The following is a 17618-nucleotide window of genomic DNA, read 5'->3' on the forward strand; positions in this document are numbered from 1 at the left end:
ACACTCGAGCTGGAGCTCCAGTAGACCCGTGCATGCTAGCTGGGATCACGCTAGCTGCTATAAATAGGCAGCAGGATGGGTTAGCCACCCTGAGCACAATCCCAGCCAGGACCCTAGACACTAACTCAGCAGCTACCCTCCTGCAACTCACACCTCATGGCTACACTGCTCCATTTTCGTTTACTAACTCAATGCAAAGTAGCATGAGTACATCCACCCAGGCAGCAATTCACCCCTCCAGCACCAGGGTAGATGTACCCTTAGGCCTCGTCTACACTAGGGGGCGGGGGTCGAGGTAAGATACGCAACTTCAGCTACAGGAATTGCATAGCTGAAGTCAACGTATCTTATTTCGACTTACCTCCCGTCCTCACGGCACGGGATTGACGGCTGCGGCTTCCCCTGTCGACTCCGCTGATGGAGTTCCAGAGTTGACAGGAGCACATTCGGGGATCGATATATCACGTCTAGATGAGATGCAATACATCGATCTCCTATAAACCAATCGCTACCCGCCGATTCGGCGGGAAGTGTAGACATACCCTTAATGTTTCTGGTGGGAGGGCATTTCTAAGCGTGGCCAGAATTTGATTGATTCATCTCTTTTATCATTTTGATGGATAATATCAATATTTATTTTTAAGCTCCCTCCAGCCCCCATTTTTATCAATTTACATTTTCACAATTGCACAAACTTAAGCTGGGTTAGACAATGGGGCGGGGAGGGTTGTCGGGCAATAATTATTTAATGACAGTAGATGCTGGGATTCCAAAAGTTAAAGCTTTATAACCGTTCAAACACAGATGATTATTTTGGAATGTAATGTTGACAAAGTAAATATTCTTAAATCAAATTCCAAAGTTCGTAAGCAACAGTTTTCTTACTTTACCTGTACATATATTTTAATTATTATAGATGGAAATACACCTCTACCCCATTATAACACCACCCAACATAACATGAATTCGGATATAACGCGGTCAAGCAGCGCTCCGGGGGGCGGGGATGCACACTCTGGCAGGTCAAATCAAGTCTGATATAACGCGGTTTCACCTATAATGCGGTAAGATTTTTTGGCTCCCGAGGACAGAGTTATATCGAGGTAGAAGTGTATTGTTTCATTGGCTTACATGTGTACGGTGAAATTGACATTTATCAACATTTACCGATAAAAATCTAATCTTTCCAAGTCTATTTATATCCTTTCCAAAACGTCCTAATTTTTTCCTATTTCCTGTGATAACTCTGAATATTCCTGTTACTCAGGTCCTATCCCTTTCTGAATTCCGCTAAACTCTTGGGCTCCATGATATCTTGGGGCAATGAGTTCCACAGACTAATTGTGCATTGTGTGAAAAGTATTGCCTTTGATCAATTTCAAATTTGCATTATTTCCATTTCTGCAGGTGTCCTTTTTCTCTTGCATTTTGTCCTGTTAAATAGCTTACTGGACTTTTTTATTTAGATGTTTCCAATTGCTGTACGGTTTTTCTGGTTGAAATCGCACCTTGCAACTAGGCTGCAGCTTTGAAAGGGTCCAGCTCTTCTCCCTTCCCGTCCTCCCCCTGCCTTTTCATGAGAAATTCATTCCTGATCTCATCCCAGACCTAAACCACTTCTTCTTGTCTGGTCCCGAGCAGATGCTGTCAATCACATCATATTATGATGCAGTTTTTATATGTAGACAACTAGAAGGTGGGATGAGACCATCAAAACTATTTCAGTTCTGGCCAGAAGCAATTGTTTGAATTGGTGCAAAGCTGCAGCAATTGGCCATGAAAAGTGAGGCTGATGTCACCATACACTTTTAAATAACACCTCCAACTTGGCATATGCAGTTTTAATTCTCTGTGTTGGTGCTGGTGACTGTCAGAAACAACTAGGGTCACTTGGATGGTTTTTACATTTCACAGACAGTCCTTAGCAGGGTCATAGCCTTTGTGCAAATATATCCCATTTAGGAGTACCAATTAAATGTGTGATTGATGATACCTGTAGTAACTACATGCACCACTCCACACACCCATTGGACTATTTATATGCTAGAAGCACCCAGAGGACTCATCTAAGATGAGAACCCCTCCAAACACAGAGGAAGAGATCCCCGGCCCCAGAGAACTCCCCATCTAAAGAGATGAAGCAAACGAAGAGCTGGCCCAATATCACACCCCAGGTCAGTGGTAGAACTGGGGACAGAATCTTGTCAGTCTCCTGATTCTCAGGCTATGTCTTCACTAGAAACACTGCAGCTGCTCACAGGAGGCGTTTCCCCATCGCTGGAGTTAATCCACCTCCAGGAGAGGCAGCACTAGGGCAATGGGAGAATTCTTCTGTCGACCTAGCGCTGTCTCTGCCGGGGGTTGGGTCGGTTTAACTACATCGCTCGGGGGTGGATTTTTCACCCCCCTGAGCGACATAGCTGGGTCAGCCTAACTGTCTTGCATAGACCTGGCATTAATCAGATGCCCTCCTAGGTCCTGCCTCCCAAAGATGTGGCACCATCCCCAAGTCAGCGAGTCAGAATCTCCTGCCAGCCCAGCTCCATTCCCAGACGAGCATGATTCCTGAAGCAGCAGCAGATTGCAACATGACCAAGGTAATGAGGAACACCCAAACGTGCTGCCAAAGTGAGAACAGCACCCAAATATCTGAGTGTCGTCAGCAGCACTGGCTGCAGACTGTCAAACCAGTGTGATTCTTCTCTGCTTTTCTCTAGGTCACCTCTTAAGGGACAAGTCCCTGCTACCCCTCAGTCTTTTCCCATACCAGGGGTAGCCCCTAACCTTTGCCCCAGGAGCGGATTCTGGTCTAGCACTGCTAAGGGTCACATTACCCCTCATCACTAGTTCCACATGTGATGTCAATGACGCCCCGTCCTTTCGTAATCCTTTCTCTCTGACTCTGCCCCTGTGTTCAAAGCCAGTAATGTGCAGTGAGCCAGTTGTAAGCATGGCACCCTGCTGGAGGGGTCTGGGAATATCTTCCCTTGAGAAACACCCTCCCACTGGTGCCTCCGAATTGGCAAAGAACGTTGTCCCTTCAGAAGCATCTTTATCAGCTAGGGATAAAGCCACCACTGGTGAGGCTGATTTCGAGGTGTGGGGGTATATTTGGGGTGAAAGTATCTAGGATTTCACTGCCTACTTCCTACTAAAAACATTTGTACAAATGTGATTTGCTGGGCTGAGTCCTGAGCCCCACTCCAGCCCCTTTGTGCTGCTGTGAAAGGTAGGCAGATCCAGCCAGCTGAGGATTCCCCTGGTGCATGGGAGTCTCCAGTTGGCATGGCTGCAGTCATGGCATAGCTGGCCCCTGTGTCACCCCGACTGCAGGACAGGAACAACTAGCAACTACTGCGTTAGGGCCTGATCCAAAACCCACTGAAGCCAGTAAGTGACTCCAATAGGCATTCATAGATTCACAGATTCCAAGGCCGGAAGGGACCACTGTGATCACAGTCTGACCTCCTGTATAGCACAAGCCAGAGAACTGCCCCAAAATAATTCCTAGAACAGATCATGTAGAAGAACATCCAATCCTGATTTAAAAGTGATCAGTGATGGAGAATCCACCACGACGCTTGGTAAATTGTTCCAATGGTTAATTACCCCGACTATTAAAACTTCGTTGTTATTTCCAGCCTGAATTTGTCTAGCGTCAGCTTCCAGCCTTTGGATGGTGTTAAATCTTTCGCTGCTAGGCTGAAGAGCCCATTATCAAATATCTGTTCCCCATGTAGATACTTACAGGTTGTGATCAAGTCACTCTGAACCTTCTCTTTGTTAAGGTAGATTGAGCTCCTGGAGTCTATCACTATGCGGCAGGTTTTCTAATCCTTTAATCATTCTCGTGGCTCTTCTCTGAACTCTCTCCAATTTATCAACATCCTTCTTGAATTGTGGGCACCAGAACTGGACACAATACTCCAGCAGCAGTAGCACCAGTGCATTGGATCAGGTACTTAGAGAGTGACAGGACTGAAAAACTGCACTTCTGACTAAATGTTCGATTAAACTTTCAGGCAGGAACCAGACTGGTCTAAGGACCGTGACACAAGTCTCCAGTCAGTGCTGTCGCATCTTACTAGTGTAAGGTCAGAGACAGAACGGTTAGCGTACAGTCTCGTAACTGGATTCGCTCCCGAAGGCATTTACTGTCTGAGATCAAAGAGAGGAAAAGCAATTTTGATAATAGAAGGAAGAAGAGGAAAATGGGTAGCTGACGGCTACATCCATAAATGTTCTATTACTATCATTTGTTTTACAGGAGCAATTAGAGATGAGGCTCCAGTGCCGTAGGTGCTGTTCAGACACATCGTGAGAGACTGTCCCTGCCCCAGAGAGATTAAAATTCAATATTTTCGTGGAATCAGCGTCAAGATGGCAAGGAAGCGCGTGGGGAAGCAAAATAATTTTAAAATGTTGTTGAATTTGTGGGGCTAAATCCTCAGTTGATGTAAATCCGCAATGGAGTTACGCTGGTTTACACCCACAGAGGATATGGCCAGACGTCTTTCCCCTGGTGCGCAGAAAACAAGCCCTGCTATTGAAGAGGGGCTGTCAAAGGTCAATGGGTCTCGTTGATTGCCTAGTACATCTCGCCACAGTGGAGATGAGAATGAGTGAGTGTTTTGCGCAAACAGATGTGATGAAAGAAATGAAAAAAATATGCTAATCAAGAGCACTTTCTGCTAATTATGGTAATGATACTTCTGCATGGCATCCCAGAATAGTCGCTCTATTCTCAGCGCCTGCGAGAGATTCCAGGGCTTTCATGTTTTTCCTGGATACTGCAGCCAGGCGTGGTGCCAGGGTCTTATAGGACTGGGGCTGCTCTCCCCTCCTCTCCCCCACTCCCCACCAACACACAAAAAGGGCACTGATCTAAACACACTGATTAAATGAATCAACTAAAATGCACTCCAGGTGCATCATGTGAACAGCCTGTAACCCTAAAGAAAGAAGGTGGAGAGAAAGGCAGGTCTTATGTTTATCCCATTGGATTGGAATAAAAGTGAGCTGGATTCAATTTCTGCTTCTTAAAATTCCTGTGTGATCTTGGGCAAGTCACTTAATCTGCGTGTGCCTCACTTCCCCCCCGTGAAGCGGGCGTGGTGCTTCAGGTCAGACTATAAGCTCTTGGGAGCATGGGCTGCCTCTTATTTTGTACAGTGTTTAGTACCCCTAGGTGCTACAATAATGTAAATATTAATAAAACTCATCAAACACACGTCCAGTACAGTGTCAAGTGATTTAGCTGCATGTCTCCTATTAATGTTAGTGGATTGTAAATGGTCAGATCCTTCTGCCCTGCCCTGCATATTCCCCCAGTTTTGCAAAGTAATAATAATGGGTGAATTTATTAGAGTGGCCACCTTTCTAATTGGTGGTAACTGGACCCACAAGGCCTCACCCCCTTCCCTGCCTTTTCCTCCAAGGCCAAACCCCACTCCGCCTCTTCTCCCTGCTTTGCCTCTTCCCTTGGGGCTCCACCCCCTTCTCTGTCTCTCCCCTGCCCAGATCAAAAAAACTGGACATCAGGATTGTCAAATGGTACCCAGACATACAAGCCGAAACCCAGATTGTCCAGGTGAAAACTGGATGGGTGGCAACCCTAGAATTTATCCAGTGCCCTTCATCTACCAAAATTGCTCTACAAATTGATTTCCAAACCGTGGGTCACATTCTAAGCCCAACTTAGAGGGAGGGCTAGTTAGTGGTTTGAGTATTAGCCTACTAAACCCAGGGTTGTGAGTTCAATCCTTGAGGGAGCTGCTTAGGGATCTAGGGCAAAATCAGTACTTGGCCCTGCTATTGAAGGCAGGGGGCTGAACTCAATGACCTTCCAGCTCTATGAGATAGGTATAGCTCAAATTATTATTATTAAACTACACCTGTGCAGCCCATTGATGTCACAGATGTAAGGGGACCTCTGTGCATAAGCATCTTGTCACTCAACACTGCAAAGCAACCTCCCCTTCAGTACCGAGCACAGTACAACTGTGCACAGCAGAAAGTAAAGAATACCTTGGTCAGCGGACTGCAGAGGAGGCACCGTACATAGGCAGCATATGCTCCCCTAGCATTCTGCCAGGACACCTCCTGATTTTGCATAACAAAAATGCCCCGAAGTTCTATATTAGCAACAAGTCTTCAAGGCCTCCGATTGACACGTCTATAAAACAACACTCACAGCATGGCAGGGCTGAACCACCCCACTGAACCACCCCTCAATCCGCTTCTTCCAGTGGCATGGGCAGAAGGTTTCCCATTGTCACATGGCTTTTGATCTGTGGCAGGCCGGGATTATTTTTACATTGTTACATTTAATATTCCCCTGGTTTTGTCTAGCCCCATATTGCTTCTTATCTCTGTTTCCTTTCTTTGGGGGTCTTTATCTTCTGGGGTATTCTGGGAAATCACATCCTAAGCCTCTGGCTGCCCCTGTCAATTACATTTCCCTGATCTTGGAGCACAGCACTCTTGCTTGATTATGCTAATTGTCTTTGGCACATTAGTTCTTATTAGCTTGCACGTTATTTATCTCGAAGCCAGACCCTAAATGATCTGCCCTGAATCTCTGCAGCCACTGATGGATTGCAACAGCCACAGAGCTCTTGCAATCAGGGCTGCTCCAAAGCTGGCCTCATGGAGACCTGTCAAGTCCTCAGCTGGAGTAAAACAGGGCAGCTCCAGTGCAGTGTCAAGGGAGGATCAGGCCCATTGTCTCAAGGACACTGCAGGGAAAGTTGCATCTTGTGGAAAACTCTCACCACTGGATGCTGTCCCTTTAAGAAATGCCTTTGCTGAAGGGTCACAAGGTGAGATTGATTTTCTCCCTTTATGGTTCACAACTAGTTCATCTGTCAACCACAGGAATTCCCAAAAAAAGCAGCAAAGAGTCCTGTGGCACCTTATAGACTAAAAGATGTATTGACATGACATGACGTGCATCCGACGAAGCGGGTATTCACCCACGAAAGCTCATGCTCCAATACGTCTGTTAGTCTATAAGGTGCCACAGGACTCTTTGCTGCTTTTACAGATCCAGACTAACACGGCTACCCCTCTGACACAGGAATTCCCAGGTTTAATTTAATGCCCATGGCCCTGGCCATAATTTTAACTGAGCCCACCTGCTGCTTGCTAGGCCTGCAGGAACCTTTCCCCTGCTCTCTTGGCACTTGTGATCCATCCCATCAGCCACCCCAGGATGGTAACTTGTATGAACTGAATTTTCATTTGATTTTTTTACTTTCTTTATTGGTTTGGACGAATACATCCTACTAAGTGTTTCTCGTCACTCTCTGTTATGAGACTAGTCAGCCATAACAGTGATAACATTTTCCCAACAGTGGGCAGTCTCACCAAACATTGATTGGTGCCCAGAAGGAAATACTTTTTCACACAATGCACAACTAGCCTGTGGAACTCATTGCCACAAGATATCATTGAAATCAAGAGAATAGTAGGGGGCAGAAAAGGAATTGGAGAGGCAGTGTTGACTAGTGGACAGAGCACTGGAATGGGACTTAGAAGAGCTGGGTTCTGTTTCCAGCTCTAACACTGGCCTTCTAGGTGACCTTAGGCAAGTCACTTCCCCACCCTGTGCCTCAGTTTCCCCATCTGTAAGATGGTGATAATGTTACTGACCTCTTTCGTGAAACACTTTGAGATCTGTGGATGAAAAGCACTTGATAAGCTATATTAATTATTATTATATGATTAAAAAGAATATCTAGGGTTACAATAATACATAAGCAAAAAGACTCAAGAGTTTTGGCAGGACTATAAACCCACATGCTTCAGGGCTTAAACCAACCTCAAACTAATGGGAGTCAGGAGGAAACTTTCTTTGGGAGCAGATTATCCCATTACTATCTCCTGCATTTTTTCTTGTACCTTCCTTGAAGCAATTTGTAGTAGATAGCCCCTGGGTTTGATACTGTGCAGCAGCTATTAATGATTATTATTATTGTTATTCATTTGTATTATGGTAGCACCTGGGAGCCCCAGTCATGAACCAAGACCCCATTGTGCTATGCACACACAGAACAAAAAGACGGTCCCTATCCCAAGCCGCTTAAGCATAACACCTTTTGAGGGAGTAGGGAGAGGGGGAAGATTCTCTTTATATGGCTCTATTCCTCCAGTGACACTCATCTTAACTACCCCCAAAGTTATTCCTAGAGAAGATTTAACTGAGACAAGCTGGACCAGGGCGCCCATTACAAACTTTGGTGCTCCAAGCTAGAGAGGTGGAGGGGATATCTGTGCCTCACCAGCCTTCCTGCTGATGGGGTAAACTGATGGTGAGTTCCCTCCATCTCTGCTCCAGCCAGAGGAGGAAATCCGATCAATTGTGAATCTGTGCTGGCCCCAAGGAGTCAGGCCCAGATCTTCCCATCAGAACCAAGGTGCCAAAATCTCTGTGAGGATCTGGGCCTGAGGGGCCCATGGTGTTAAAGGCTCTACTGCCAACCTGCAATGTCTGTTCCTGTCCTCGTGTAGCCAAGAAAGCAACGCCAAGTGAAGAGAATTCAGCGCTGTGCCTGTGAAAACAGACCTAGCTGACCGGAGACCGGCCCTGATCTGTGAAGTCATGCAGCGCTGAAGCTTAATCAAACGAGAAGAGCGAAAGGAAAGTGTATTCTCTGTGGTAAAAGCGGTGCTGAAAGTTCACAGCCAGACCCCTAAAAGAGTGGGCACATGTAGCAATCCTGGTATGTAACCAAGCAACTGTTCGATGCCATGTCGCAGCGACCTGGCAACAGCTGCCCAAGGTGATGGCACGAAGGGAAGGTTTGCTGCATCTGAGGGGGAAATGAAAGGAGTCGGAGCTGGGCGCACCTTGTTAATTAGGAAATGCAAACGGTAGAAATAAACCTTCTTGCAGGGATTTCAGATCCAATCATTAGAACCAGTGCACCTAAGCCGGCAGCATCAGATGCTGCGTGAGAAGACAATGAAAAGTGCAAGCAGATCCCTGCACCTGCGTGAACCCCTGGGGGCAATGCACTGGATCATGGCAGGATCATGGCCTCAGTGACTGAGTGACCAGAAATCCTCCTATGCCCACAGGGCTCCAGGGACACTGACCGCTGAGCCCAGCTTGCTTTCCATCTCAGCCCTATGGGCTGTTTGTAGTTGTCTTTTGAACAAACAAGTGGATCCATCTTGCAGATGAAGGATCCATGCAGGATGGGACTGCAACTCCCACTGCTGCCCCCAACTGTCTGATACTGCGACAGGGAGGAAGGGTAGCTACACTCCCTTGAATGCTGCACTACATGGTGGGCTTCTGGAGTCCCCTTAATTAATGAGCAAGCGAGCAGCTAAAAGTTCACCCTGTGACTTTGATCCAGGTGTCATTCAGGAAGACACACCAGAGAATGAACTCCCCCCCCCACGCCCCCGACAGACACCAGAGATTATTCCATCAGCATAGCATAGTCAGCCACACAATTCCACCTCTATGCTCAAAGCGGCCCCTGGTGACTGATCAACATCTGCATTGGAGGCGGCTGTTGCTCTGTGTTTCCAACCAAGCCACCCAGCTGGGGGGGAAGTAAGAAGGAATAGAATCAGGTGAGTAAATAATAAAGCTTTGTACAATGATGAGGTTAAAACAGGATAAGTTATTTTATAGCCTTAAGCCTCTAGCTGCTAGCTAGGGAGGCTTTGGCAAGCCGTGTTGCTTAGTGCTGGTGCATTTCCAGATCTCACCACTTGATTTATTAGTTTACTTAAAATCAAGCATGTCTCAGGGAGGTACTTTTAGGCCTGCGTTTGCAATGAGCAAGGCTCCGTGGGGAGGCAGGGTTTTTGCTCATGTAGATTTCGTTGTGGGATAAGGCCCACGATCCTCACGCCACGCCTCACATTAGTCACACCCAAAGCAGCATTCCCGTCCAATCTAGCCACTCGGCATTTCTTTTCTAACACTGGAGCATGTCTTACAAGCCTTGTGTTTTGCTATGGGAAATATCTCTAGAGGCAGTCATGGAATAAAGGTTTTAGAATGTGACCTGTTCAGGGCATGGGCTCTTTTGGTAGGATTATATAGCACTGACCATGATTTGACTGCTATAGAAATACACAAATAAAATAAATAATAATTAATAAAACTTAGCAGAAATTTTAATACAAGCAACTCTTGTAGGATTTGAATGCGCTATTTTAGCCAGAGGAAGACAGATACATTACCTAGGAGGCTAGATAATGCTATAGGCACAATGCACAAAGAGTTAAGAGGTATAGCCTAGTGCACTTAACTTCTCTAGTTTGTCCCTTTTGAGCTCCTGTAGCCAGCCACCTCCCCCTACCCCTTATAAAAGCAGGAGCCTTGGCATTTTGCTTTTTCCTTGCTTGCTGGCTGTTCCTCCTGCTCCCTGGCTCCCTGTGTGTTTTGCAAGTGGTTTCTGCTTTTTGGTTTAAGAAGTGACTGGTGTATAAGGGCAGTGGAAACTTCTACTACTGGTTGCAATTTAGTGTGGCATAGGGTGTTGTGATGGAGTATTAAGAGGGGTAGATAAACAACTGTTGTATCAGATAACTGGCTCCTTGTGTCTAGTCGTGCTGGTGGGTGGTGCACCTATCTAGGGTTTTTAGGACTATTGGTTTAATTATAACCTTGAATGTCTATGTGGCTCCCATCTTTAGAAAATGCACCAGGTCTGTTGTGCTGAAACTGTGCCAGGCAACAATCATGGGGCAGATCATGTCCTCCTCTGGCACAATCTGGTGTGGGGCCTGGGAGACGAAACCCTGTGAATTCTCCCTTGTAAATCATCCTCTGACTCTGTGTCTGGAGGGGGCTGTCTTGGCTCTGCATGGAACCAACTGGTGATCCAACCTCCAAATCCTGTGGCTCTGGAGATGTCTCTGCTCCTCCAGCTTCCTGCCAGGGCGACCGTAGTGTAGACATGAAGAGACATCCCTCCATGCAGTAGGGAAAGGGTTTCAGTGAGTAGCGGGCTAACACAGCTGGGGCCTCTGTTGCCTTTGCAGCAGATTTCCTGGTGAGGGCTGTGAACAGATCGCTCCGGGATCCCTTCCCACACAGGCAGCCTTAGGTGGAAAGAGATGCCACCTCCATAATATCATCTCCACCTGTCCACAGTCCCTCCAGATCCTCTGCACCCCATGCCGGGGACAGTCCAACACCCTTCTCTTTGCCTTCCCGTGAGTCCCCTCCACTCCACACAAATCCTTGAGCTTCCACCTCCCGGCACTGAAATCAAAAAGGTGTTGGAGAAGCCCAAGGGCAGGGTGCTCATCTGCAAAGGAGAAACAGCAACCTTCTTTCTCCCTTATGTCCCACCAGAGCTATCCCCTCGCTGCCACGTGCCCCATCCATCCTAAGGCAGGTGGTGTTCGGGCCTGGCCTTGCACATGAGGTCAATGGGAGGAGTGAGCCCTTGACTGGCATAGCCAAGGCCCAACTCCCCAAAGAGCTCAGGTTCCCACAGCTCTAAGAGAGGGAGGCATGGCATTGGGAGCTGAGCACTGACTGAGGTGCCCAAATGGCAACAATCAGCCCAGCCTGCATCTGCTGAGCCCAGCTGGAAACTGTGCCTGAGTTTCTGAAGTGCTCAGCACCCGCTGTCGTCAATGTTCAGGGATTCTGCAAGTCAGGCCCTGATGCATGAATGAATGGGCGGGGTTGGGCTAAAACTCTCTGCTTATTACTTGAAAATATCCCCCTTCTGTGGGTAGGGACGCGGTGTAACCTGCCTTAGCTGTATTTATGGGTTTGATTTCTATTGCACTGCACTGTCCAATATTTATAACTACAGGAGTGTTCCTAGCCGCTGAGTGCTCACCCTGGGGCCCGCAGCCACTTTTCCTGCTAAACGCCCATCGGCTGCAATCAGGACTCTCTCAGTGGAGAAACTGCAGACAGCTAAAACCCGGGCCGAGCAACAGGCCTCTTCCCGTGGCACGGGGCAGTGATGTCATAGGGACAGGGGTTCCAGAAGCCTGTGGCAGTTGAAGTCTGCCAGGGCATATCCAGCCCAGGCCATGGTGGGGAGGGAGGTGTACTCACAAACCTGAAGTTTGGGCCTGGGAAGCACCTACTGCTGCTGCTTCTCCATCAAGGCCTCTAAAGCCCAAGGTGCGTGAGAAGGTAGAGAAGTGGCCCCAGTATCTCTGGCTTGCTTTCGCCGCCGTCCCCTTTCTGCAGATGGCTTCTCCCCATCAGACCAGCTGGGCAGGTGAAGGGGACTGACAGGAGGGATGATGGTGCTATGCTAGAATTGGCAGCAGGGAACTAGCTAGCCAGCTGAGCCCTGGGTTCTGCCCTGTGGTGCGGGATGGGCCAGGACTCTGCTACTCTTCTCTGTGGGGTCATGCAGCTCATTAGACACTGAGCTCGCCTGCACATAGGGGAAATCAGTGCCCGGTTTATCAGCAGCGGTGCCGCTGTGCTGCTGCTACCAGCCGCTGAGCAGCTTGTCACGACTGGGTGGATAAACCCCATCTACGTTGTTGGTGGCAACAATGCAACTGTACCGGGGCTGGAAAACGTGCGCTGATTTTCCCAATGTAGATACAGAAGGATGCATCTTGACTGAAGCAAAAAGTCTCAAAAGTGGCCCCTGACTTTGGATGCCTTGATGCTCAGACATCAGCCTGACTTTTCAGACATGCTGTTGAGCCGGAAGAGGCAGCAAAACGTTATTACAAGTTAGATATCAAGTTAGGTGTAACCTAGAGTGTCTCTCTTTTGTTTTAAATGGGATAGAAAATGAAGTTTATATAGGACAGAAATTGTTCAGTCACCAGGGAGCAAGGGCCTTATCTGGGAGGTGTCTGAGGCATTCCTGGTGCACCGCTGGTGCCCAAATGCGGGGTGCTAAAGAACCCAAATGAGGGACATGCCAACTATTCATGCAATGATGCACCTTTAGTATCCAACTCTCTAACCGCAGGTTCATGCTAATTTACTCCTGATGTTAATAAGCTTCAGCCATCAAAGCAGGGAGATGGGGAGTTGGCTTTGTATGGAACGTGGCTCACGTTGGGATTAAGACAAGGGAGGGATGCTTGGGAGACGCTTGCTCTGTGGGACTGTTGGTCTTCCAGGGGGACACAGAGGTGTGATATCAACATTGGCCTTTGATTGTTCTTTGCCTCCTTCCCACCCTCGCGCTGCCGCTGTTGCAGATCATGGCGACCAGAACTCAGAAGTTCAAAACATTTGTGTCTGAGCCGATGGGCGATAAGGACGTTACAACAGTGGATGGCATTAATGACGAGCTTGGACTAAAATTAGCCGCAAAGGGTTTTGACAAGGTAACCATCTTTTCCTCCCAGTCCTTCCCAACCTCTGTTTTATTTATGGGGACTGTGAAAGGACTTGATTTTAAGACTGTTCTGGTGATTTTGCTCTTGTGACAGTTTCTCCTGCTATTATGGTCTTAAAGGCACTTCATTACCATCACTTGCTCTAAACTCTGCAGGGTAGTTGTGCTGAATTATTCAAAGGAGCAAGACTGAATGTTGTTCAAAGGGGCAAACTCAAATCTCTTCAATCTTAAACTGAATGCATCATGAGAATTCTTTACAGTCCAACTGGAAATATTCATGCCTTTGGGGTTTTTAAACCCATTTTTCCCCCTGTTGCAGAATTTGTTTGTAAGAAAGCCACAAGGACTTCCCATGGGAGGGTGAGAATACAGAATTAAAAATATATATGTCAGGCATTCGTTATGGTGAGTCTGGCAGCAGCTAAGCTAAAGGAGTTTGAGCTATTAAGTTTCTAGTGCTGGCCTGGGAAATTCCATCACTGGGGAAACTGACGCCTCTGCTTTCTTACTACTTTCCTTGAATGCTAGTTAGCCATCTCCCCCACAGGGAAAACATTTTTCCACTTCTAGGCCAGTTAACCTTTTGTGCATGTCGGTTGAAAGGAAGTGAACAGAAGGGGTGTGGGAAGATCTCTGTGTAGATTTCAAGAAGAGTAAACCCTGCTCCACCTATCTGTCTTGGGGATCAGTTTTGTGTAATTACTGGATCCCGTCTGCACCCGTAACATCGCTACCAAGTCAAGTAGTTAGGGCAGAACAGACTGCTATGGTCACTGTATGCGTGGCCTTCTCTCCTCCTAGTACACGTGCATCACTTTGGTTACCATGGGATGCAAGGGAAGCAAGTCAGACAGCAACAGATATTTGATGCCATCTTCTTTTGTTAAACTGTAGTAACCAGGTGACGGCAGGGTTTGAGCTGTGCTGCTGATCAGGTAATGGGCACCTGGTACTGCCTGGTCCATTTCCTGCTGGAGTTCTAATGGGACAACTGCAGAACCCGTGAGCTAACTCCTTTAGCAGACAGTGACGGTCAAGGCAGTTCAGTGTTTAGGCCCAACAACCCTGAGCCTGTCCTTGTTTTTTACAATAGCTAACCTTTCAGGCTGCAATCAAAACGGGTAAGAGTGGATCGAAGTGGGGACCAGTTCCTGGCTGATTCACCTCCGGCACAATAGTTAGGACAGACCTTGTTCCAGTGGGTATGGGGTGGAGTTAGCCTGAGGCTGACCAGACAGCAAGTGTGAGAAATCAGGACCGGGGGGGAGGGAGGGGGGAGGAATAGGAGCCTATATAAGAAAAAGCTCCAAATATTGGGACCGTCCCTATAAAATCAGGACATCTGGTCACCCTAGTTAACCTGCAACAGCCTCGCATCGTGAAAACAGCCTCTTTCGAGGGAGCCGGTCAGACAAGGCCCGAGGCTGCACTGCACACAGTAGTAGCATTGATACTACCCCGGAGAAAGGAAATGAAGAGAGGCTCCTAGCACCATTAGAAGAGGAGCCTATCACCCCCTTGTGTCCGAGTAAACCTGGCCCCCCTTTTGTTCTGGAGAGCTGAGCACCAGGCTAAAAACGGGCACAGTTCCTTATCCTGGCAGAGCACCGCTAATGAAGTAATCGGAGGAAGAGAAGCAGTTACTTGACTGGCAAAGCTTAGACTATAAAGTGGCCCAGAGTTTCAAATTAACCAGCTCCTCCAGGGTATGGAGTCAAATGGGTGGGCGGGGGAAACTCGTTAGCAGTGCTAACTCGTTCTGTTCCTCCCCCTAGGCATACATCCTTCTGGGCCAATTCCTCCTGTTAAAAAAGGACCATGCGGTTTTCCAAAGGTGGCTGAAAGGGGCATATGGAGCCAGTCCGAGCCAGGCTCAGCGGTGCGCCTCCTGTCTAATGGACTGGTGCTATGCTTTCCTCTAGGGAGCTGGCTGCTCAGCCCTCATGGTGTGTTCTGCAGCGTGCAATAAAGTCTCTCCTGCCTTGAACTGTCCAGCCTCAATGTCTTCTTCTTAGATGAAGAGAGTCTCTATTGCCCCCAGTACGAACTGTTGTATGTTCTTGTGCGAGGTGATTAAGTGGGTCAAATTCTGTCCTTTGTTATTCCTGAGCTACCCCACTGAAGTCACTGAGAGTCTGGCCCAACAACCCCCTGCCCACAGGGCAACCTGGAACTTCTCACTCTTAACCGAGCTGTTCTCTCTCAGACCCGGGCTCAGCAAGTTAGAAAAGCATGTGCTCCAACGCTGACCCCAGGAATGGCCTGACTGGGGTCACTGGGCTACCTATAGACTGGAAGGTTAGTCAGGGGTTTAAGTACCCAGCCGAATCAGAGCCTAAGAAGCAGGGCCGGCGCAACCCATTAGGCAACCTAGGAGATCGCCTTGGGCACTAACATTTAGGGGGCGGCGACTGTGGTGGCTGGATCTTCTGCCGCCTCTGTTGGGGGCAGCATTTTGGGGGCGGGATCTTCTGCCGCCTAGTGTGGCAAAAATGCTGGTGGCGCTCCTGCTAAAAGGGGAAAGCTGGTTTTGTGGTTAAGACACCAGGCTGGCTCCCAGGAGATCTGGGTCCCATTTCCAGCCTCCCCTGTGTGACCGTGGCCCATTCACTCAGGCCGACACTTTCAAAATCAGCCATTGACTCTGCATGACACACTGAGCATGTGATGCTGAGAATTTGCTGCTTCTATGGGAGGAGCAGCAGCTCCTCAGCAAATAAGGCCCAAGATGTCTCAGTGACTGCCCTGGAAAGGGGCCCTAACTTCTTCCTGCTCTGTAAAAGCAGGTAACCCACTTCCCGACCTCTAAGGGAGGCTGTGTTCATACAGATATTTGCAAAGCGACAGGAGCTCTTCACATAAGCACAGTGGAAGTACGCACGGAACACCCTGGCCCCGATGCTGCTGGAATGGCATAAAGAAGCTGGATTTCCTTGGCACAACAATGACCCTTCGCTGCTCCAGGTCTAGGCCTGCCAGGGGCACAGGTCTACTAGCCTGAGCATGCTGTCCCAGCTAGTCCAGGCTGGCAGAGCTGTGGCTGGGGAAGCTGCTATAATCTAGAGCAGCTCTGGTTGACACTAGATGCACCCAGAATTTGGGAGGTGCAGAGGTGTCTTAAAGCCTCCTTTGTCTGCTAGGCTGTACCACCTCTGAGTAAAAGGGAGGGCAGAAGAGTTCCCCCCGAGATTCTTGGGCCCTCTGCCCCCTTTTGGCCTTTCATATGCGTCTCCCCACTGCAGTGGCACTGGAAAATTTTTTTACAGTGGGGGTGCTGAAAGCCACTGGTCCCCACCCCAAACTTTACCTCACACCCTCTGCTTAACTCCAGTCCATGCTCTCCCACCCTCCAGACCTGGGGCCAGGAGCTGGGCCATCGCTCGGGGGGGAGGAACGTGGACAGGGATAAGGGGGATGAGACCCCACTTGTGGGGCTGAGAAAAGAGCCTCGGGCACAAATCCTGCGGCCTCTGGGACTCTATGTGTGGGGCCGAGAACAGAGCCCTGCATGCTGGTCAGACAGCCGAGAGTTGGGACCCCAGGTGCGGGGCAGGACCTTGGGTGCAGGGTGGTGGGACCCCACACAAAATCGGGGCGTGCTGCAGCACCCACCGCATCCCTAGTTCCTGCACCTATGCTCCACTGCTATAATCTGAGGTGCTCTGCCTCTCCCTACTGACTTTCCCCATCTGGTTTGCTTGGCATTCTGATGCAGGATTCTTCTGTTGCTTCACTTCCTGGTGCAAAGTTTTGCTTGCGCTGGAAAAGCTCCATAAAAAAAAAGCTAGTGAAATTCCATGTTTGTGGTGCCCATGAGGGCAGTTCAAAGGTGCTCGCTTTACATATAAAAGGATAGGCTGGGTTTTTCCAGCCCTGCAAACTCAGCCAGGGCTCCGAGCTGAGCTGGGTTATTTCCTGTTCGTGGTGATCAGCGAGAACAGAGTCTGTGACACCTGTGGGCTAGCACAGGTGTCCTAGATTAGAAACTAACAAGCAGTTCTGATGAGGATGCACAAGAAGCAACAGACTGCAGCTCCTTTCCTGGAAGATGGATATGCCTGACCTAGCTCGCAGGAGGAAAAAGCAGTGAAAATATTATTTGTGTCACTGCAGTCAGCAGATGGGACTCTGACTAGATGCAAGGAGCAGATTAGCTGAGAATGAAAGTGCTATTTGTATGTAGCTGTCAGATTCCAGGGTCACATTCCAGTTAAAGTGGCAGGCTGAATTCCAATTCTACATCTCCAGTGTTGCAAAGGAGGAGAAATCCAACAAGGTCCATCTTCCCTTCTTCAGAAAACCCTC

At 48.5% G+C, this 17618-nt stretch overlaps 1 protein-coding gene across 3 annotated transcripts in view; it reads left to right on the forward strand.

Moving 5' to 3' along the window:
- BANF2 (barrier to autointegration factor 2) overlaps positions 1-15281 on the forward strand; it is a 53395-nt gene extending 38114 nt beyond the window's left edge. For 2 of the 3 annotated variants that reach the window (XM_030558084.1, XM_030558083.1), the window contains exons 2-3: positions 13171-13299; positions 15089-15281. In XM_030558084.1, the coding sequence (XP_030413944.1) occupies positions 13174-13299; positions 15089-15235 (273 nt within the window). In that variant the 5' untranslated portion in view covers positions 13171-13173 and the 3' untranslated portion in view covers positions 15236-15281. Of the gene's footprint in view, positions 1-8836; positions 9589-13170; positions 13300-15088 lie in introns of those variants that run through there. The other variant, XM_030558082.1, reaches the window with a different exon arrangement.
- Positions 15282-17618: the final 2337 nt, after the last annotated feature.

This window comes from Gopherus evgoodei, chromosome 3 (assembly GCF_007399415.2).
Source record: "Gopherus evgoodei ecotype Sinaloan lineage chromosome 3, rGopEvg1_v1.p, whole genome shotgun sequence".
NCBI lineage: Eukaryota > Metazoa > Chordata > Testudines > Testudinidae > Gopherus > Gopherus evgoodei.